This window comes from Manacus candei, unplaced genomic scaffold (genome assembly GCF_025592945.1).
Source record: "Manacus candei isolate 608988 ecotype Guabito, Panama unplaced genomic scaffold, ASM2559294v1 h1tg000047l, whole genome shotgun sequence".
NCBI lineage: Eukaryota > Metazoa > Chordata > Aves > Passeriformes > Pipridae > Manacus > Manacus candei.
In genome coordinates, this window is record NW_026138095.1 from 11,149,403 (window position 1) to 11,171,931 (window position 22,529).

A 22,529-nucleotide genomic window follows, 5' to 3' on the forward strand; every position below is an offset into this window, starting at 1 on the left:
CCCTGTGGAGCCTGGGAGCCTGTCCCTGTGCAGGGGTTCACAGGGCAGGGGAGACAGCATGGCCCTGGTGGGGCCTGACAGCCCTGGGGGCAATGTCTGCCCAGCACCAGGTTGTGCTGCCCTGGGACAGGAACCTCCTGGAGGCACATGGTGAGATTCTTGGGGTGTCCTGTGCAGAGCCAGGAGCTGGACTTGGATGGTCCTTTTGGGTCCCTTCCAGCTCAGTGTTCTGTGGTTCTGGAGAGGTGAGGGAGCTCTGCCCCTGAGCTGAGTGGGACAGACCCCTGGACCCCACCAACCCTGGGAGGCTGCGTGTGTCTCTGGGGCCCCCAACCCAAACAATTTGTGCACATTTATAGGTCCTGCTCATGCGTATCCATGAGGACTGTGCCTCCCCCCCACACTGACAGGGAACATATCACATGTCCAGGGCATCCCTGACATTCCACACACCTACAGGGTCTATGGAGCCCTCAGACACCCACAGGGACCACATTCCCCACACAGATTGATCCATAAACTCTTACAGGAACAATCTCCAGTGCACACACTGAGGGGCCATACAGACTGCAAACCTACAGCCACCATGGCCCCTCTGTGCCCTCGAGGGGGCTGCTGTCCCTACACCTCCAGAGGGACTGTACCCACAGCTGAGCCAGTGGGAACACATCTCTGTCCACCCCTGTCCCCAGGGACAGGGGCCACTCACCACACACACCCATAGGGAGCAAATCCCTGCCTATCCCTGCAGGGACCCCATCCCCAGGGACACGTGTAGTGACCACACACAGGGACCCCATCCCTGCAGGGACCACCTCCACAGGGACAGGTAGAGGGGCCACATACACCATTAACGACCACATTCCTGCTCATTCCTGTTGGGACCACACCCCCAGGGACAGGTACAGGGATCACACACCTACAGGGAACACATCGCTGCCCATCCCTGCAGGGACCAAGTCTGTAGGGACAGGGACAGTGGCCATACACACCTTTAGGGACCACATCCCTACAGGGACCACATCCCCATGGACAGGTACAGGGGCCAGACACACTTACAGGGACATCCTTGCCCATCCCCGCAGGGACCACATCCCCAGGGACAGGTACAGGGGCCGCATCTACAGTGACCACGCCACTGCCACCGCTCCGGGTGCGTTCCCACGCGCCCCGCCGGAGCCAGCCCGGGGCCGGCGGGTCGGTGCGGGTGCGGGTGCGGGTGCGGGTCGGTGCGGGTCGGTGCGGGTCGGTGCGGGTCGGTGCGGGTGCGGGTCGGTGCGGGTGCGGGTGCGGGCGTGCGGAGATCTCCGCCCCGCGCGGTCCGGGGCTGAGCGCGGGTTCCCCGCGGTGCGGGCGCGGTGCCGGTGCTGCCGGTGATGTCAGGAGCGGCCCGGCAGCGGTGGGCGGTCCTTCCCCGGCTCTGCCCGGCCCCTGCTCCGCGCCCGGCCCGGCTCCGGCGCCGCTCCGCCCCCGGCCGCGCTGGGAGCGCGGGCAGCCCCGCGGCCCCGCTGCAGTCCCGCTCCGGCATGGTAAGGCCGTGGGCGGGGGGCGTACGGGCGGGGGCGGGCCGGGCTGCCCGGGGCGCGGCGGGCTCTCACCCTCTCCCCGTCTCTCGCAGCCCCTCTCCGGAGCAGCGCCGGGACCCCGCCGCCTCCAGCCCCGCTCCGCCGGGCTCCGCCGCTCGCCGCCCGCCGGCATGAAGCGCCCGGCGCCGGGCAGCCGCCGCTGAGGAGCCGCGCGGCAGCAGCGGGACCCCCCCGTGCCCGCATCCCACCCCCGCCCGCCCCGTCCCCACCCCGCTCCATGGGGCAGCGCCGCGGCCGCTGAGCCCCCCCCGCGCCGCCCGCCCGCCGCCCCCCGCGCCGCGCCCCGCGCCCCCCGCTCGCCCCCCGCCATGGGGCCGCGGCACCTGCTGCTGCCGCTGCTCCTGCTCTGCCTGCAGCTCCTGGCCCTGCTGCTGCTGCCCGCGCAGGCGGCCGGGCCCCCCCGCGCCAAGGGCAACCGGACCCAGGGGGCGGCGGCGGCGCGGCGGACCCCCAAGCCGGGCAAGGAGCTCCTGAACCAGACGCTGGCGGGGCCCGGGGTCGCCGCCCCCACGGCGCTGCCCGGGCGCGGCAAAGGCGCGGGGGGCGGCAAGAGCCCCCCCGGGGGCGGGGGCGGCGGAGGGGGCTCGGCCCCGGCCCACGAGACGTGCTGGGGGTACTACGACGTGAGCGGGCAGTGGGACAAGGAGTTCGAGTGCAACAACAGCCTCACGGGCTTCCGCTACTGCTGCGGCACCTGCTTCTACCGCTTCTGCTGCAACAAGCGCGCCGAGAAGCTCAACCAGAGCTTGTGCCGCAACTACAAGAGCCCCGAGTGGGCCCACCCCACCACGGCCAGCGGAGCCCTGCCCGCCGACGGCGGCGACGGCGGCGACGGGGACGCCAACAAGTACGACCCGGACAAGGACAGCACCAACGCCACCGTCTACATCTCGTGCGGGGCCATCGCCTTCGTGCTCATCGCCGGCGTCTTTGCCAAGGTGGCCTACGACAAGGCACGGCGCCCGCCCCGGGAGATGAACATACACAGGTGCGCCCCCTCCCCTGCCTCCAGCGCCCTCCCGGCCAGGGACAGCCCCCTCCCTCTCTGACTGTTCCCCCTTTGCAAAGTCTGCTCAAGGGTTTCCTCGTTGCACTCCCCATCCAAGGGTTTCCCACTTGCGCAGCCTGTCCAAGAGTTTCCCCATTGCATGAGCCTTCCGAGAATTCCACCTTTGAAGTGGCTGTCCGAGGGTTCGGTTTTTACACCACCTGTACAAGGAGTCCCCTTTGAACTACCCATTCAAGTCCTTGTGCTTTGCACTGGCTGACCGTGAGTTTCCCCCTGCTCCACCTTCCAAGGATTTCCCCAGTGCCACGGCTGTCTAAGGGCTCCCCTTTTGTGCCACCTGTCCAAACGATCTTCCATCGTGCTGTCACTTCGAGGGCTCCCCCCTTGAGTCACTCACCCAAGGGTTTTCCCCTGGCTGTCCAAGAGTTCTCTCTTTGCACCACACGTCAAAGGATTTTCCTTTTCCATCCTCTATCCAGGAGTTCCTCCTTTGCACGTTCTTATCAGGGACACCCCCACCTCTCGGTGCCTCCCGATCCCATCCCACCTCGGTGCCTGTCCTGCTGCCCCACGGCCCCATTCGTGGGTCGCCGTCCCGCGGCTTCAGCGGCGGCTCCGCGGACAGTTCCGTGCACGGTTCCACGGGCAGGACCGCGGACAGTTCCATGGACAGTAACGCGGGCAATTCCGTGCACGGTACCGCGGACAGTTCCATGGACAGTTCCATGGGCAGTTCCATGGACAGTTCCATGGACAGTTCCATGGGCAGTTCCATGGACAGTTCCATGGGCGGCTCCGCGCTGCCGAGCGCCCGGCCCGGCCCTCCCCGCGGAGCCGCCCCCTCCGGCATTCCGGCACCCCCACCCTACATCCCGGCACCCCGACACCCCTCTCCTTCCTCCCGGCACCTCCCTCTGCATCCCGGCACCCCCGGCACCCCCCTCTGCACGCTGGTACCCCGGCACCCCCCTCTGATCTCTGGTACTCCAGCACACCCCTCTGCACCGGGCACGACCCCCCTCCAATCCCCTGGCACCCCCCTCCCGTCCCCCGACATTCGCCTCCTCCCCCTCGGCACCACGGTACCGCCTTTCTACCCTCCGGCACCCCCCTCCTGCCCCTGGTACCCACTCCTGCTGCCCTCCAACACCTCCCTATTCCCCCCCGGCACTCCCGTCCTGCTCCCCAGCACCGCTCACCCTCCCTCCTGCCCCCGGGCACCCCCTCCTGCACTCGGGCACTCTGGCACCTCTCCTGCACCCCGGCCCTCCCGGCACGTCCTTCCTGCCCCCCCCAAAATCCCCCTCCTGTCCTTCTGCCCCCTGGCACTTCCCTCCTTCCCCCTGCCACGCCCCTCCTGCCCCCCAAAACTCCCCTACATCTCCCCCGGCCCCCTGCAGCCCCCACGCCCCCGGGGGCAGCAGAGCCCCTTGGCCCCTGTGGATCCTGCCCTGCCTGGCCCAGCCAGGAGAAGTTTAGGAAGTGTGGAGGGGACGGCTCTGACCCCCCTGGATGGTGCCTTTGCCTCGTGGTGCCAAGGGCTGTGTGGGAAAGTGCTGGTGGTGGGGAGAGCTCTGCATCTGTCCTTTTTTATTTCTTATTTTATCCCCTCTAAACCCTGCTAACTCTGTCCTTGCTGGTGTAGGAGTAGTTTGGGGTCCCCTCAGCAGTGCTGTTACACATGTCTGAGAACACTCGACATGTCAGAGAAAATTCTGTTTCAGAGCAAAAGCTCAGGCTGCTGTAGCAATTCTCATTTTGGACGAATGCATCTACTCTCTCAGTTCATATTTATTTTATGATGAAAAAGTCCCTCCAAATGATGAGTGCTCCTTGCGTGCCGAGAATCCAAGAGCTTCCCGTGTCTGAACGTAAAAATCGGTGAGAGGCTCCTTTATAAGAACACTGTGAGTGGGGAAAGACTATCTCTGGCAGATAATGCTTCATAAAAATTATTTTAATTTGGAATTGTTAGTCAAAACTATTAAAATCATTGACCATGTTTTTAAGGCTGAACTCCAGTTGCAGTTAACAGAGACTGGAGAAAGAAAGCGGAGGTTTTTACAAAGAAAAAGAGATGAGTGACGCAGTTTTTATGTATTTGGGGAGATGTGTTTTATTTAGACTCCTCCCTGAGAATGGATGTGCCTGCAGTGAGGCCAGGCTGGTTTACACTTGCTGAGGGTCTGACCCACATATTCCATCCCAAACCCCACCTGCCCCTGGTCTCACAAGGAAATACCTCTATGGTGCTAAAAACCAGACCCAACTGCGGTGTGGTGAGGGGTCCTGAGAGTGGCTCAGCCAGAAAAGAGGCTCCTTTAAGTGTTCTGTTAACTGAGGGCTGGTTCCCCAGCTGCCCAGCTCTTCTGGCTTCGAGGCAACTTTGCCTGGGCCTTATCTTCACACTAAATTTGGAAATCTGGGTTGGATGCCCATATGTTACTTCTGCTCCAGCTCCAGCGTGCTACAGGGCTGAATCCTTCACCCTTGGAAATCAGAGACAGCCTTGCCAGACTTGTCTGGATTATTCCTGATGTTTTCATGTCTTTGATGCTTGCTTTGCTTTATTTAGAGAAGTTCTGCTGAAATGATTCACCTGTGTGTAGAGTTATGAATGGCAGATTGAGTGCTCGGGAAGCTTGACTTCCAGAGCATTTTCAGGAGTTGATTGACTTCTATAATATGATAGCTGGTAACAGATTATACCTTTCAGAGCTGTGTTACCTGAACTTGATCAACACTGCACGATGGTTTAAATATTATGAAGTGCCAGAGGCTGCATCAGGCTGAGGAAAGACGCTCTCAGTGGTCTAAGCAGAACATAAATACGAGGAGTGGAATGGTTTGTCTTTGTCTCTGTCACCTGCTGAGGACTAACAGGGAAGGAGGGAATCAGGATGTGCTCAGATATTTCTATTTGTTTGAGACTGTGTCTATTGGAGTGAAGTGTAAGTTCCAGAATAATTCAGTGTAGTGGTGGCGAGTACATTAAATCTCCGTGTGCATCCCAGCAAAACCTCTGGGATGAGGAGGAGAGCAGCAGAACAAACAGAAGCTGCTACAGAGGGCTGGAAACAGCCCCTTAGGACCAGTACCCCACATTCAGGGAAGATTAATCAAGACTTGCCTTCACTTCACCACGAGCAAGATCACACTGTAAATTTTATTTCCTTGTGAATGGTCGGATAGAGGTGCTGTGTGTAGATGTTATTTCTCTGCTCATTTCTCATCCAGCTTTTACAGAAAATCCTTATTAACTCAGTCAGAAAGATCACTTGGAGGGAGGCAGGGCTCATTTCATGTCTTTTGATAGAAGGAGGGTTTACAAATTCACCGGAGAACTGTCACTCTCCTGTGGAATGAAAGGCTGGCTGTGCACAGAGATGTGCATGTGCAGCTCAGAGCTGGAATCAGCTCTTGTTTCCAGGCACTACAACATCCCTTTAAAGCAGAGGCACTGCTGGGATTCTGGGCTCAGCAGTGGCAGTGACTGAGACGGTTGTTTCTGAGAGCAGTAAGTGGAAGAGCTTTGAAAAACAGCAGCTGAAATATTCATATTTTGCACATGCACTTGTAATGCTTTGAACTGAACTGATTTTTAATGGTTTTAGGATCTTTCAGCCTGATCATACAGAATTACCTCTTGGCTGGGTTTGCTTTGGAGTTCCACAGCCAGAACTATTGCTGAGCTCCAGCTAGAAGCTGGGGCTGATTTCTTAGAGTTGTAGCCAGCGATATTATGTTGATGCTCTCTGTCTGCATTTGTGAGGATGGTTTGTTTTCATCAGTTTGTCAGGTTTTTATTTTTTCTCAAGCATTTCTTAAGTGGGCAGAGTATTTGCTTTACTTTCAGGATGGGGATGAGCTAAGGAATCTTTGAACAAGGAGTATCAGTTTGGTTGCAAAGCTGTTTTTCTCTAGCAAGGAGGGATGACCCAGAATATTCTCTTACCGTGGCCATGACCCCAAATCCCCAGGCTCCAGTGCATAAATAATTCACAGATAGTAGTATTGCTCCCTGACCCCTGTTTAGCCCTCAGCAGCAGCCACTGTGCTCTCTGCTGAGCTAGAAATGCACAAAGTAGGACTGGTTACAGTCTACAGAGAGGGATTGAAATATTCCAAGTGCTTCCCACATGGTCAGCCCAAGGCAGAAGGAGACAGTGGCAGTTCTCCTGTAGGAGATTTTCCCCAGTAAACCAGCTCTGTATCCTGCTCTAAGGTTGTCTGGCCTTGCCTGGAGTGTGATGGTGCAAAGGGCACAAACAGGCACCTTCTGCCCAGAGCTTCCCTTTCCCTACTCCTACATCAGCTATGTCGCTGCAGAGGGAAAGATCCCTGTGTTGCTCTTCTCCTTGGCCTCTGCCTTTGCTCCTCCTGCCCTGTGAATAATAACACTGAGTGGTTTTATAAATGACCACCCTTTTCCCATGTAGAGCCCACGGTGCCATTTTTACCTGGCAGCTCTGAATTTCCCCGGGAATCTGTTTGCCCACAGACCCGGGCAGGCCGGGGCACTGGTTTAGGTGAGGCTGACTTAAAGTGCAGGAGGGTTTCTGCTCCTGCAGGCCAGTACACTGCTCTGGGTGAGGCTTAACTCAGGGGACAGGAGGCTTTCTGTCCCTGCCTCTCCCCACAGTCTGGGCCCGGTGCTTGCTGAGGGCTCGCTGGAGGGCAGCTGCTTTCAGCTTGGGAGGCTCCTGCAAAGTGCCTCTGTCCGGCCAGGCTGAGTCCAAGGGGATCCCAGCCGGCTGTGCTGTGCTGCCTGTGTCCCTGCAGCCCAGCCATCAACCTTCCCCCCTCCCCAGGGCAGGGAGAGAGTGCTCGAACACACCTGCCCGGGGGGACTACACTGAAGGCTTTTGCTTGGACGCTGTTGCTGCTTTCAGTCTTTTTCCACTGATGTGGTTTTTTTTCATGCTCTGACATTTTTACTCCCCTCAGACCCACTTTCTGCTGCTCCTTGCCCTGCTTTGTGCTGTTTGCTCCTGATGGTTTCTGAGTCTCTTCCCTAAAGTGCCCTGTTCCTCTCACAGGCACAGGACACGTTAGACTTGACTGAGGGAAAAGGGAAAAGGCACAGACAGAATCACAGAATGGTTTGGGTTGGAAGGGACCTTAAAGATCATCTCATTCCAATCCTGTACCCTGGACACCTTCCACTAGAGACCTGTGGCCTCAGAGAAATTACTCTTGACTAGTTCTGTTTCAAACCAATGCCACACCTTGTTTTATTTGGGGTAATTCCCAAGCAAGGAGAAGACCTGGATCCTGTCCTGTTTGCAGGATGGATTTCCCAACCCCAGCTGGCCAAATCAAGGCAGGAGGTGGATTTTGTGTGCATGTACCTGGACAAAGTATTTGCTTTTTGTTTCACCTACACGTCATGGAGAAACTTCAGTCTGAAGCTCTGCTGACAGTTTGCAGTTTGGTAACTGGGTTTGTTTGCCGTGTTTTCCTCTCTGAGTCTATTTTATAAAGAGCCTGACTTTGTAAGAGCACAGAAGCTGCCTGGCCACAGAATTCCTCTGGATGCTCTTGAATCTTCTCTTTTCACTTTGAACTTCCCCCATTACGAGAGGCCACTCTCAGAAACCACTCTGCCCTCACCAAATCATTTCAGTGCCTCTAATTCCCATTTATTTGGTATTTTTCTGTTTTCTAATTAACTTTTTCTATTAGTCAACCTCTATCCTAAGGTGTCAAGGGAACCCAGTCTAGCTCTGAACTATTTCTTTTAGTTTTGTGATCCCTTATATCCTTAACCAATTGATCTCTGTGCCTTTGGAGATCAGATGCCTTTTAAAACTTCTGTTTCAAGTAAGATCCAAATTTTATCAGGAAAATGAGATCATGGTGCTTTTTTGCTTGTCTTTGTCCCTGCTCACATGGGCAAGTTGTGTTTCCTTAGATCTCTGTGCACTGCATTGCATGGAGAGCTTACATGTCTCATTTTTTAGGTAGATAAGCGTGGGATTCTTCCACAATAAATATTGTGCTGCAGTTTGACTCTCACCCAACCTCCTTTGTTGCAAGGGCTCTTCAGAGTTAGAGCTCTTCAGGGAGAGTACAGCTTTCTTCAGTGAGTTTAAAGGCTCTTAACTGTGCTCATAACATAGGACTTGGTGCAGAAATAGGTGCCACGTGCATGAAACTTCTGTGTGCACTCGTGTGCTTCTCAAAGCACTGCACGTCCACCGAGTGCTGCTGCCTTTGTGCCTGTGGATATCCTGAGCTGGAAGGGACCCACAAGGATCATCCAGTCCAACCCCTGGCCCTGCACAGGCCCATCCCCAAGAGTCACCCCCCGTGCCCCAGAGGATCAGCCAAACCCTCCTGCAGCTCTGGCAGCCTTGGGGCTGTGCCCACTGCCCTGGGGAGCCTGGGCAGTGCCCAACCAGCCTCTGGGGGAAGAACCTTTGCTGAGATCCAACCTGAGCCTGCCCTGACACAGCTCCAGCCCTTCCCTGGCTGCTGTCCCTGGTCCCCCCCGAGCAGAGCTCAGTCCCTGCCCCTCCTCTGCCCCTGCCCAGGAAGGTGGAACTGCAGTGAGGTCTCCCCTCAGTCTCCTCCTCTCCATATACACAAGCACCAACGGGCTAAAGAACTGGACCAGCTGACCTCTCAGGGCAATTCCTGCAGCCTTTCATGCCTCTGAAATACCTAACAAGATCTGCTAGTTTAATTTGCTCTTCTCTCCTCGATCACGATGGTGCTCTGTTCATTTTCTGCACAATAACAGTGCTTCCTGTTCTCCCCAGTGCTGTCTTTCCTGGGTCCATCATTTGGACAACACTCTCAGGCCCACGGTGTGACTCTTGGGGATGGGCCTGTGCAGGGCTAAGGGTTGGACTCAATGATCCCTGTGGGTCCCTTCCAGCTCAGCACATTGTGGGATTCTGGTATCTCTTTTCAAGGCCCCCCATTCTCTCTGTGAAGGGGCTGAGCTGTGTGGGTGCCAGGAGGGTGCTGGGGTGGAGGAGCACAGGGCAAACAGGAGCTGTTCCAGCAGTGCAGCAGGTGCCTGTTCCCTGCCTGCACCCTCAGCAATGCTGGGGACAGCCCTCCTGGAGGCACCAAATCCTTTGTGCCACTCACTGTCCCCAAAGCCCTGGTCATGGTTTAGATGCAGGGCTTGGCCCTTGCTGCTCTGGCCACTTCCTGCTCGGTGGAACAACTCTCTGAGGAGAAACATCCATTGGAAAGCTTCATTTTAACCTTTTAATTACAAAATCTTTTTGTTTTTTCTTTCCCTTTGGACTTGCTGTATTCACAGGAACTGGTATTACCTGCTGTGAGTTTAGTCACTGCAGTGAATCCCTTGCCCACATCACAGAATAGCAGGACACTTATTTGTATATTAGTGTGAGATGTGTAAAGAGTTGTGTGAGATGTGCCATCAAGCAGTCTAAGATTTACTACTCTTGGTCATAGCTGAAGTGACCCAAGGCAAGAGCTTTAGTGTTCAGCTGCTGATTCCCCCTCATGTTATAAAGAGAGGAGAGATGATGAGCTCACAGCCAAGTGTTTGCTTGGCATTTATCAGTACAACACTTATTTTCTTCTGCTTCAGCTGCAGTGCCTTTTCCACACACCTGCATTCATCCACGGGGGTGCATCTATAGTGTAACTCTGTCACCTGTGTTTTGGGCTTGTGTTCCCCAAGATGGATGAGGCAGGAAAGGTGCCAACCCCCTCCTGCTGGCACAGTCTGGGCAATGCTCTGCTCCTCAGTACACCTGGAATTCAGCTTTCATTGAAACTTGTCATTAAAGCCAGACTAAATCCTAGGAGCTTCCCACATAACTCTTGTGTTTGGCATTAAGATTTTTTTGAAGACACCTGACTTTTCCCTGTGGTGTTTATTTTTAAGGAAGAGTTTTTCCTCACTTACACTGAGTGCAAACGCTCTTGGAAGGATGTCCCAATGCTTTGTCTTTTTCCTTTTGTAATTCCACGGGTGAACTCACCTATTCTTGCACACACACACACACACACACACACACACACACGGAGGCACAGAATCATAGAATACAATCACAGAATCATGGAATATCCTGAGTTGGAAAGGACCCACAAAGATCATCCAGTCCAACTCCTGGCCCTGCAAAGGACACCCCAAAAATCCCACCCTGTGCCTCAATATGTTGTCCAACCCCTCCTTGAGCTCTGCCAGGCATCACCACAAACCCATTCCCGCTGTTCCTCCCTGGAATTCCAGCTCTAAAGCAGCAGCTGCTGCTGTTTGGGGCAGCTGTGGTGACTAGTCTTTTGCTGTGGGACTGGTGCACCTCCAGGACACTGCTGAGGCCCTGCACTGGGAGAAACGAGCCCTGCTTTGGCAGTTGCTCCCACAAGAAGCCTCCCACAGTTTGCTGGCAGCACCACCCCGTGTTTCCCTGCCTGTATCGGTTTTCAGTGTGTTGGTGCAATCAATTAACATCCCATCCTTCTGGCAGTAAGACCTGGGCACCCTCAGAGTGTGGGTGCCCTGGAGGTGATGCCCAGGAGGCAGCAGAGGGGAGGTTGCTGATGCCAGGCAGTGCCTTTGCCTGCCCAGGTGCTGTCTGACAGCAGCACAGGGAGATGCCATGGACAAGCAGGGCTGGGCTGGCAGGACCTGCAGGGTGGGAACCCCCCAGGATCTGAAGTGTAGGAGCCCTCCCAGGACCAGTCAGACCCAGCTCTGTGTGGTCAGTGTTTGGACCTTCCCAAGGCACGCAGCAGGTCTGGGGACAGGAGCCAAGCCAAGCCATCAATAATTCACAGCACCCTGTGTGTGACTGGCCAGTGACCGAAATCCTGTCCCCTGGAGAGCTGGCCCTTCCAGGTGAACTGGATCCACTCAGGATAAATCCCCTCTCTTGGACCAGCTGCCTCTGTGTTTCCAGGTCGGTAGCAGAGCAGAGGGGAGCCTTTAACCTCTCCTTTTTTAAGGACTTGTAGTGAAATCCTGGCCGTGCTGAAGTGGGTTGGAGTCCTGCCACAGGCTCCATCACAGCTCTGCTTTTAGGAGGCTCTCAGCTCAGCCAGGCACTGCTCTTTTCCCTGGGCTCTGCCAGATCCATTTGGTCATTCCTTTTCCATTCTTCCCCAAATTCAGAGGGACTTAGAACAAGCAATTCTGTTTTCTAATACGCTGTGCTTGAGGTCTCCAAGAGAGGGGATTTTCAGCAGAGTGAGGTTTTGCATGAGTACAACCTGCACTGCTGGAAATAGGCAGCTCTTCCCATTGCCTTTCCCATCCAGCACCCACAGACCCCTCTACTCCCATCTTATTGCCCACAGGCCACATCTCAACCTATTGGCACTGCCACCAAAGGTCCCCTTGTCTTCAGCAGATGCCCACACTCACACTATCAATCAGTGTGGAAAATCTGTGGAGATTGGGAAAACAGGACAGTACTGTGAGAAAAGGCTGTGGGGGAGGACTCTCGTTGGGAGTTCAGAGAGCAGGTCCTGGGCTGAGTTACTGAGGGCACAGGGAGCTGGGCCCTCACAGCCTCTGCAGCTTCACCTTCTCTCTGGTTACAAAGTCCTACTTTGGTATCAAAGTCTATTGATTTCACCTTTAGCATCAGGCCCCAGCTGATGCTCGACCTTGCTGCTCTGCTGCTTCCACCCATCACTTTTGGCCTTTTGTTTTTACAACCAGACCTTTTATTTTGCCTCCTGAGAATAGCCACAGCTGCTTCTTTGCATGAGGGCCCGTGTTCATCCCACTGTGTTTCTTCTACAGCTTCCTGGGCAGGGGCAGAGGAGGGGCAGGGACTGAGCTGTGCTCTGGGGGGACCAGGGACAGCAGCCAGGGAATGGCTGGAGCTGTGTCAGGGCAGGCTCAGGTTGGATCTCAGGCAAAGGTTCTTCCCCCAGAGGCTGGTTGGGCACTGCCCAGGCTCCCCAGGGCAGTGGGTACAGCCCCAAGGCTGCCAGAGCTCCAGGAGGGTTTGGCTGATCCTCTGGGGCACAGGGGGGGACTCTTGGGGATGGGTCTGTGCAGGGCTGAGGGTTGGACTGGATGATCCTTGTGGGTCCCTTCCAGCTCAGCACATTCGGTGATTCTGTGATTCCCAAAGTGTCCAGATTCCCACAAGAACCTTCCCTGATAACACACCTGAGAGCAGAACCTGGCCTGGGATGTCCTGGTTTCCCTCACACACTGCTGGCCCAGCACTGGTGTGGAACAGTGTCCCTGATGTCACTGTGGCTATTTGGGGTCCAGGGGGAAGCAGCTTTAGTGCTCTCCCAGCAGTGACGTGGGTGAGGAGGTGTCAGCAGTGGTTATCTCCGAGGTGAGGAGGTGTCAGCAGTGGTTATCTCCGAGGTGAGGAGGTGCCAGCAGTGGTTATCTCCCAAGGGATTGTGCCTTGTGCAGCTCCAGCCACTGCCATGTTCCAGCCAGGGAGGTTTGTGTTCCTGAGATAAGAGATGTGTCATCACAGAAAGATTCCCGAAGTGTCTCATATCCCTGGGCAGGTGATTAGGAGGCTGTTGACATCAGTGCTATTATCAGCACTAATTGTACCCAAATGGCTGTGCACACAAGACCCAAATATTTCAGTGACTCTCTTGCTCTGCCCTACTGAAGCTTTGCAATTAAACAACTGTACCCAAGAGACTTATACCAACAAAATCCTTCCTCACTTAAGTGGGTCTGACCTTCCACCCTCGGGGCCTTATGGAAATAACCTGGATCACACACAGCAGTGTGATTGAATTGGCAAGGAAATAACCAGTGTGATCCAAGTTGGACTTTCTCCTCCACCTATAAAGTTTTGTTCTGCTGGTGCTGAAAAGTCTTTTTTCTCTCTGTAGCCATGAAGAGAGAAAGGAGTACTCAGGACACACAATCTGGTGTATTTAGGGAATAAGGAGATCACACCTGCAGTGCTGCTGAGCTCACGCTGGTTTAGTCCCAGGTCTACCAGCCAGGGCTGCTTTGGACACCTCTGCTCAGTTTCTCTCATGTATAGTCTGACAGGACAGACATCACTTTCCTGAGCATCACCAGGGATTTCTTCAGTGTCTGAGAGCAACAATCTCCTCCCTCCCAGGTGGGCTGGCACCCGAAATCATTTCCTTATTGTGTTGGGACCAACAACCAACTCAGAGAGTAGCTCTCATTATTACAATCCCTTCAGGATGGAAAACAAAAAAGGGGTTACATTTGTGCTCATCAGGTCCCTGAGCTGTATTTTTGTTTGTGATAAAGATCACAAGCTGAAATGTTTTCCTGGACACGTAGGTTTGTCCTCAGAGAGGGCAGCAGGCTGAGGGTTCAGCTCTCAGGTGGATATTGGCTGGGGATGAGGCACTTCCTCTCACCTTCAGTTGTTCCAGGGTAGATTCACTCCAATTGCCTCAATTATTTTTAGTGAATGGAGGTAAACTGTCCATCCAGGAGTCAGGGAAGCTTAGGGCTGTATCAAACCCCATTCAGAGAGTAATACTAGCAGGACAAAGGGCAGAAGTATGAGGAGAAACGAGCTGAGCTGCAGTGGGAGGTGTCCCAGACTCAGAATCACAGCAGAAATCGAGTTGGAAGGGACCTCTGGAGGTCCCTCCTTCTGCCATCTGCTTAAAGCAAGGCAATCTTTACTGGCAAAGGAGGTTTCTCAGGGTCTTTTCAAGCTGAATTTGAAGATCTCCAAGGATGGAGATCCCTCAGCCTCGCTGGATCCCTGTTCCAGTGTTTTGCTGTCCCACTGTGGATTTTTTTCTGTTAAACCAAGTGCCTCTTGTCTCCTTTGATTTACAGCTCCACAAACAGCCCTGCTCTGCCCCTTTTTCAGCTCCTCACTGGTGGGATGTGGGGCCTCTCTTGGTCAGGTTAAACACACTCAGCTTCAGGCAGAACTGGTTTGTCCTCTCCCATTTCCACCCCATCAGTGCCTGCAGCTCCACATCCCACCTTTGTGTTTGCAGGGCTGGCTCTGTGTGTTCCCCACCCCACCCACCCCTCTGATCCCTGCCCTGGCTGGTCCTGCCCAGGTGGCTCCATGGATTAAGCTGAGTGGAATCTAGAGTTTTATACAGTGTTTTAGAGTCATCTTCATCTGTCACCTCCCTCTGCTCTCTGAGTGATTGCACTCTTGACACAAAGAGTGTCTTGGACAAGTGTTCAAAATGAGCCCAAACCACTGTGGGCCAGTAAATAATGGTCCTAATACAATCTGTGTGATTGAAAAATGACTCTTTGTGTTTCTGTACAGCAGATGCCATTAAATGGTCATCTGATGCTTAATATATCTTGGAGATATGTACCAAGGGCTCAGTTCTGCCAACGTGCTGCCTTCAAAAAATGTGTTGTCTCCAACAGGATGGTGATGCCAAACGGGCAGAGCTCTTTAGCTTCCCAAATATTCTCCAGTCAGCAGGGTCTGGAATGCAATGGGCTGGAATCCTGTAGGATAGAATGCATCAGGATTACTGGGTGAATGGTTCCTCTCCTCAGGAGGGGACTGTGCAGTGTCACACAGGGTGGGAACCTCAGGCCTCAGCTTCAGGTCCTTGTTCTGCCACTCATGTTCTCTACAACCTTGGACACAGAGCCAAAATTTCCAACATGTCCTGTGAGCTGGTGGCCAGTCTGAGATACCTGGAGCATGACTGTCCATGGGGAGCACTCACAGATCTGTGCCAGCCTGTGGGAATTCAGCAGCTTTTGGAGAACACCAAATGCCAGCTCTTTTTGTCTCAGTGAGGATTTAGGAGCAAACAAAAGGAGTCCTGACTTGGGATAAGGCTCAGTATCTACCTCTTACTGCTCTCTGAGCCTGTCTTAGCACTAAATAAAATCTGTGCTTTCATGTCCCTGCAAACAAGAACCCCTTTACTCTCCCTGTCTCAGTGTGTGTGCACACACAGATACCCTATGGTTGGTTACAGCCCCTATCTCTGCTCTCTCTACAGCCAATAAATAATCAAAAGTGGTTAAAAATATTCTGCACAGGATGGCTGTGAACTAACATAATCCTCTTTGGGAGCCTCTGAGATCTTCCCAGGGTTTCTTTTGTAGAGCACATTAGTGTTGCAATCCATTATGCACAGGGACAGCAGTCTGGAGAGGAAATCATTTGGAAAATGGAAGGGACTCGAGTCCCAAACTATTTCTCATATGAAAGACTAGAAATATGGCATTTAAGGAATGCCAGGAGATATGAGCAACACCAGTATCCTCCTCATCAATATGCAATGAAAGAATTTCTCCTCCTTACATCTTTCTTGGTACCCAAGGTGACATCAGACATGTTCCCTCTGCCAAGAGAAAAGAGCCTTTCAAACTCCATCATCCTTCAAAGGCCACTGTCCCTTAAATCCACACAAGTCACCCCCTTCCTCCTTTCCCTGTGGCTCCAGTGAGAGCTTGTGGCTGCCCTAAGAAAATCAGAGCATTTCACGCTGTGATTATTCCACTGTGTCCATGATATTCACAGAGGGAAAAAAAAATCTTGGAGTATCCAGCCATCCAAGGGGAAAACATTGGCTGCAGCTGCACTGTGTGGCATTGCTTATTCTTGGAGAATAGCAGAGAAACCTCAGGACCATTAAAGAAATCCCTAATGGGCAGAAAGCTCAAGGTAGGCTAATAGCTGTGTTGACATTCACCCAGGAACGTTGTTTAATCCTTTTCTTCTGGGCTGCTGGTTCTCCTCTCAAAAACTCCCTCCCCCCACTGCTGTGGTGCAGAAAAATTAGGGATTTCTGGAGTGTGGGGACCAGATTCCTGATTTTGGTCAATCTTAAAGAAGTGTGGCTTGGAGAGGGCAGTTTTGGTGCCCCCTTGGGCAGGTCCCAGGGCTGTGATGTGTTCAGAGTGACTCTGGGTGGAGCTTTCTGCTACAACGAGCAGTTTATCTGCACTGCAAGGAAAATGATGGAGGGATGACACAACCCTGGGGTGAAGTGAATGAGGGGAAGCATATGAAAAACTGAACAATAGCCAGGAACTACTTGCAGCAACCACACAGAGAGAAACTGAGCTTTTAAGCCATATTTTTTATTTTATTATGAATATTGTTGGTTTTTTTGTTTGTTTGTTTCTGTTTCTGGTAGAAATCCAACTGCTGCTGGATTTGAGGAACTGAAAATACTGAATTCTAGCTGACGAGTGAAAATATGTTTTTTTCCCTCTTTCTCTCTCCCCAGGGCTCTGGCTGACATCTTAAGGCAGCAGGGACCAATCCCAATAGGACACTGTGAAAGAGAGACTATCTCAGCCATAGATACCTCTCCCAAAGAGAACACCCCAGTCAGGACCTCTTCCAAAAACCATTACACCCCAGTGCGCACCTCCAAGAGCAACCCAGGTAAGTGCTGCTCTCCTCTCTCTCTCCAGAGCAACGAGGGGCCGTGTTAGAAGGCAGCAGAACATCCCACTTTACACCAGCAGACTTTGTAAACCTAAAATTAGGATAATAAATGGCTTTAAAAGGCGCCCAGGCAGAGCGGAGCAGTGCAGGGCTCAGTGGTGATGATTCTCTCAGGTTTCTGGGAGCAGAGTGGCTGTTCTCTCTCTCTCCAGGCATTTTAAAAATTCAGAGCCAGCGAGGTATAAATTCAGGCTGTACCAGGAGCTTGTATTGAGTGTAGAACAGTGTGTATTTCCAGCAAAACACATATGCTGAGAGGCTTTGTGGGGCTCCCTGCACTGAGCAGCTGGGAAGAGAGAAATCCGTGGAATTGGGGCCTCCGTGCTCATCCAGGGGAACTGTGGCCATGTGCTGAGAGGATGGTGTGGGAGGTGACCTAGAAGAGCTCCAAAGGTCCTCTAGGAGCATTGGCCTGGAACTGGGGACACACTTTGGGGTTTTTTTCAGCTTCTACAGCTGGGTGAATTCTGTGAAATCCTTTGCCTTCTTTTTGCATTGATTCCCCCAGTGGCACAGGGCTGGGGAATAAAGATATTGTTCTGGGTTATTTAATGCTTCAGAGGTTGATAGTTGTCTGAGCAGTGTCTAAGTGGGTGCTGCACACCTTTGTGGGGGGGATGTGGCAGATCTCCCAGCAGTTACCACCTCCCATTTGCTCTGGGTGTGTGCTCAGAGCTGGGCCCTCATTCACTCACAACCTGTTCAGCCTCCCGTGGGAGGTTCTGGTGGCACTTCCTGACCTGTGTCACCTGGTGAGCAGAGGAGGTTTCACTCATGGTCCCTGCTGGAGAAGCTTCTGAAGGAAGGCAGTGGGAGCTCAGGCTGCTCCACGACCTGCAGGGTTCTGCTCTGAGTGGGAAGGGCATGTGGCTGAGGCAGGGACTGTGTGGTTGGGACTTTTTGGTTGGGACTGTGTGGTTGAGACTGTTTGGTTGGGGCAGTTTGAAGGGTTTTGGTGCAGTGTTCATCACCCTGTGCAGACAGGCCCTGGTGATGATGTTCTCTGGAAGCCTTTTGCTGAGAACAAAGTAATTTTCCTGAGTACTAAGAAGGATTCCTTTGCTCTCCCATTTCCCTCAGAGCCAGGGACCCCTGTAATTCTCTACACCAGAGAGTTACCTGTGCAGTAAAATGCTGGTCTGGAGAACAGCACTTGAGTTGTCTTCTCCAGCTGAACATGACCCCATTACAAAGGACAGCAGTCAGTGAGGAGTCCACTTGGTGCTGGCTGAGGGTTGGGACATGAGATGAGCAAGGCAAGATGCCTCAGAAGGGGAAGGCACCTTGTCTGTGGGTTTGCCCAGACTGTGTGAGGGACAAAAGCCAGGACAGCCCAGCCAGGGCTCCAAAAGGCACCCACAGGCAGCAGGAGCCACTAAAGGAGATACTCCCAAACCCAGCCCCGAAGGAGAAGGGACTTCAGTCCCAGCAGAGCCTCCCACAGCCCTTGGCAGCTGTAGGGTGATGGATCAGTGCTGCCAGTTGGACTGAATATCACAGCCAGGCCTTGCCAAAGCTGGGAAGGGAAAACTTGCTGTTGTAAACTGCCCAAAAGAACTTGTTCCTGGCTGTGCCTGCTGTTAACATGTCCCCATAGATCATAGGAGACAGGAAGCTAATCACTTACAAAGGATCCTGAGCTCATAAAACAGCCATACAGGGAATGTTTTCCTGTCAGGTTTCCTTGGCAGAGCAGGGCGATGCTGGATCTGTGTTCTGTTACTCAGCTGAGCTGCAGATCTTTGTGGGAATCAGGAAATTGTATAAGTGAATGCTAAAACCTGGGAAGGAAGGAAGTAAAAGTTGGAAAATGAGTATGTTGAACTAGAATAAAGTTGGTAAGCCCTGGTGTGGAGGTAGAAGGGTCACTAATACTTATTTTATTGAAAAGGGAAAGAAAATTTTAAAAAAGGGAAGGAAATAGGGGACAGCTTGGGGAAAAACATAGAGGCAGAAATGTGCAGTAAGATCCAGGCAAAGCACTGCTCACTGGTGCTGCAAGTTGGCTGGAGAAGACCACAGCTGTAGAGTTTTGTGGTGGGATCTGAAAAGCACCAGCTCTGCTGGCTGTGGGTTTTCTCAGCACTGCAGAGTAGGAGAGGTTGAGCAACCAGAAAGGACTGTCCTCATTACACACCTGCTGATTGAGTTTGGGATTTGTTTTACTTGGAACTTCTGTTTCCAAACTTATAATTGGAAGGGTGCCCTGCAGTCCTGCTAAATAAACCATGGCTTCATTTTTCCATCAGGCTGGTTTGGTGTCAGTGAGCAGAGAGAGTGGAGGTGACAGTGACAAATGGAGGTGGGCTCAGCTCAGGCAGTGGAGCCCAAGCAAAGCAGCTCCTGCAGGTGCTGCTGAGGGCAGGGCTGGGGCACCTGCTGGGAGGTGCCTGGAGTTCCTGAGGGAAGGATGGAGAGAGGGGAGGAGAGGAGATGGAGAGGAGTTCATCTCCCACATCCCACCTCACACCTGAACTCCTCTGGGGTCATTCCTGTTCCTCTTGGATGCTCCCCAAGGAGCCTCAGGGGAGACAGGACCCTGCTAACTCTGTGCTCTGTGGGTCAGCCAGTCCCAGCCATGGAAGTGATGGGATGAGGGCAGGAAAAACCCTGGAAACTTGGCATGAGAAGCTCTGAGATGCACAGCCAGCTCCAAAGCAGCAGTGGGACACTTCAGGCACGGAGGCAGTTGGAGCTCTCTGACTGTAGCCTGCACATCAGCAGCCCTTTCAGCTTCCCCCCTGCTTCCTGATCCTGAATAGATTAATATAGATTTAAGCAGGTTTAACAGAAACCCTTGTTCTGCTGAGCTCTGCACCCTGGATGCCACACTGAGCACCTGTGACCTCAAGCCTGCAGCACTGGCCTTGTGCTCTAAACCTACAGCCTGGAAACATCTCCACACCTTCCTTCCATCCTGCAGCCCTCACAAAGGCTGATTCCTTCCAGGGTTCCACGAGGACCCTTCCTGTAAGGCACTGCTTGCTGGAAGGAAGATGAGCTGCTTCTGTCCCCAGCACTTGCTGATGCCTGAAGGGCAGTTCAAGGCTGAGGCAAAGCCCTCAGTGACCTCCCCAGGCAGTTCATAGCAGGTGGTTTCAGAAGCCCCTGAGCTCTGCAGCTGGGCTGGTGTTGGGTGCAGCCTTTACTTCTCAGCCCACGTCTAGATAAGGCTTGTCTAAGGGAAAAAGGAGAGTGTCTCTGTCCTAGACATGGAGACAATTGCTGTTCAGACAAGGCAGCTGGTTTTGAGAGGGCTTCATCCTGCTCCTGTGCCATGACCCCCTTCCCCAGGCAGGATGGGAGCAGCTGGTTCTAGGAGGCAGAATGCATTTCCCACACTGGGATCTGCCAAACCTGAGCTCCCCAGGTGTCTGAAGAGCATCTCTCCAGAGTTTATTGCCACTTTTGCTTCCCTCGGAGAAAGCAGCTGAGGACAGCCCCTTCCACCCCCTCTCACTTCTGTGGACACTTTTGGTCACTGTTTTTATGCAGTGCCTGTGTTTTGGTGGTGGTTGGGTCTTTCCAGGTAAAGAAAACCTGGAAGCTGTCCCCACAGAGCGCTCGGGTCAGAGCACATCACTCCATCAGTAGGAGCCAGGAATGCTCCTCCAGCCCCCAGATCTCCTGTTGGTTCAGTTTGTTGTTGTGAGCAACAGGTAAAATGTGAGGAATCTGAGATTCCACAATATCCATCTCATCTCTGTTGGCACTTTCAATATCTTCATCACAGCAGGGCTTTTAGGGGTTTGGGGAGGAAAACTCCAGCAATATTTCCCTCTATCTTCTCCTTGGCCACATGTGTAGGGGCAGGTTTAGGGGGTCTCAAAGGTCAGGGAGCGGATCTAGAGGGGTCACAAGGGTGTAGGGGCATATTTATGGGGGCTATAGGAGGATTCTGGGGGGTCTCAGGGGTGTGAGAAGTGGGTCTAGGGGGCTCATGGGGGCATAGGGGTAGATTTAAGGGGGTTATAGGGTGGTTTGGGGTCTCAGGGGTGTGGGGGTGCAGGTTTAGGAGGTGCCATAAGGTGTAGGGGCTGTGCTGACACCTCTTGTGAAGGTCAGTGCCACTCATGTGTTCAGTGGATGGACAGAAACACAGACAGGAAGGAGGAGAGATGGGAGAAAGGTCAGTAGTTCCTGCAGGGGTGGGAAATGTCCCCCAGAGGCAGCTCCATGTGCTCCACAGGCGAAGGGGCTACACTGGGCACAAGGGACAGAGTTTGAGCCAGAGGCAACTCCTGCAACATCCACAGTGAACTGGTGTGTCAGAAAGGGTGAAGGCAGGTCCTGTCACAGTGATGCTGAAGGGACACTAAAGATCATCCAATTCCACCCCCTGCCATGGGCAGGGACACCTTCCACCAGCCCAGGTTGCCCCAAGCCCTGTCCAACCTGGCCTTGGACACTTGCAGGGATGGGGCAGCCACAGCTTCTCTGGGCAACCTGTGCCAGGGCCTCCCCACCCTCACAGGGAACAATTTATTTCTTATAAATCTAATCTAAATCTACCCTCCTTCAGCTTAAGGTCATTCCCCTTTGTCACTCCAGGTCCTTCTGAAAAATCCCTCTCCAGCTCCTGGAGCCCCTTTAGGGTCCCCGGAGCCTTCTCTTCTCCAGCCTGAAAAGCCCCAGCTCTCTCAGCCTGCTGATGTTTTTGAAGGCCTTCTGGAAATATTTGAAATATTTCTGGCCTTCAAAGGAGATTTGAAGGCCTTTTGGAACTCAGATGCAAAGGGTTGCTTTGCTTTTCCCAAAATGTGGTGAAGCAAAGCACCTGGAAGATTCACAGAAATTGTCAGATGGGAGTTTTCTGAGGGCCTTGAGGGGGGGCCAGCTCAGGGTGACAGTCACACACGGGGTCTTTCTATTGCTGTTCTCCAAACCAAGTAAGGATTTGAAACCTTTGGCTGCTGGAAATCAGTGTTGTTCTATCACAGTGGGCTTGGTTTAGGTAAATCCTGATGGCTCAGGGAGATTTATGTCCTGACCCACAGCTGGGACAAATCTCTGATGCTCCAGGACAGCACATGGGCTGAACTGATCCTTTGTTTTCTTGGTTTCGTTCTGGCTCTCCCACTCTGGCTCCTTTTCACACAAATCCCCTGTATTGCCAACATGGGAGAGAAGGGACACTCAGGACTGTTGGATTGATGTGGGAAGTTTTGTGGGAGGAAAACTTCTCAAATGTGTTCAGGACAAGGATGTCCTTGTTGCCACTGTTCACAGCAGTGAAGGGTCCCCAGGTCTCACCTACCTGGTGTGTAAAATCTGTGCCTGGAATTCTGCTCCTTCTCACCACCCCCCGGAGCAGGAGGCTGGAGATCAAGGACAAGACTCTTTTTTTTGTACTTGGAGAGAAGACTCTGGCCTAGTTTTATATTTTATATTCTGTTGGCCTTTTAATTCTCAGAATATGCCTCACCAAGAGAATTCACTGGTCTGAAAGCAGCTCCAGACGTGCCAGGGAAGAGGTGACCACAGGGGGAAATGGAGATAATTTTCCAGTGTTAAAAATCTTCTGCTCTTCATCTGGGGGGACCTGCAGGTGTGAAGAAC

General features: G+C 53.3%; 1 protein-coding gene across 2 annotated transcripts in view; it reads left to right on the forward strand.

The window, feature by feature from the left end:
• The first annotated feature begins 1,894 nt into the window (after positions 1-1,894).
• Positions 1,895-22,529, forward strand: part of SHISA6 (shisa family member 6) — a 448,298-nt gene continuing 427,663 nt past the window's right edge. For both annotated transcript variants that reach the window (XR_007906238.1, XM_051797526.1), the window contains exons 1-2: positions 1,895-2,574; positions 16,747-16,907. Coding sequence is in view for 1 of the 2 variants with exons in the window: in XM_051797526.1 (XP_051653486.1) it covers positions 1,895-2,574; positions 16,747-16,907 (841 nt within the window). In the remaining variant the exon portion in view is untranslated. The remainder of the gene's footprint in view (positions 2,575-16,746; positions 16,908-22,529) is intronic.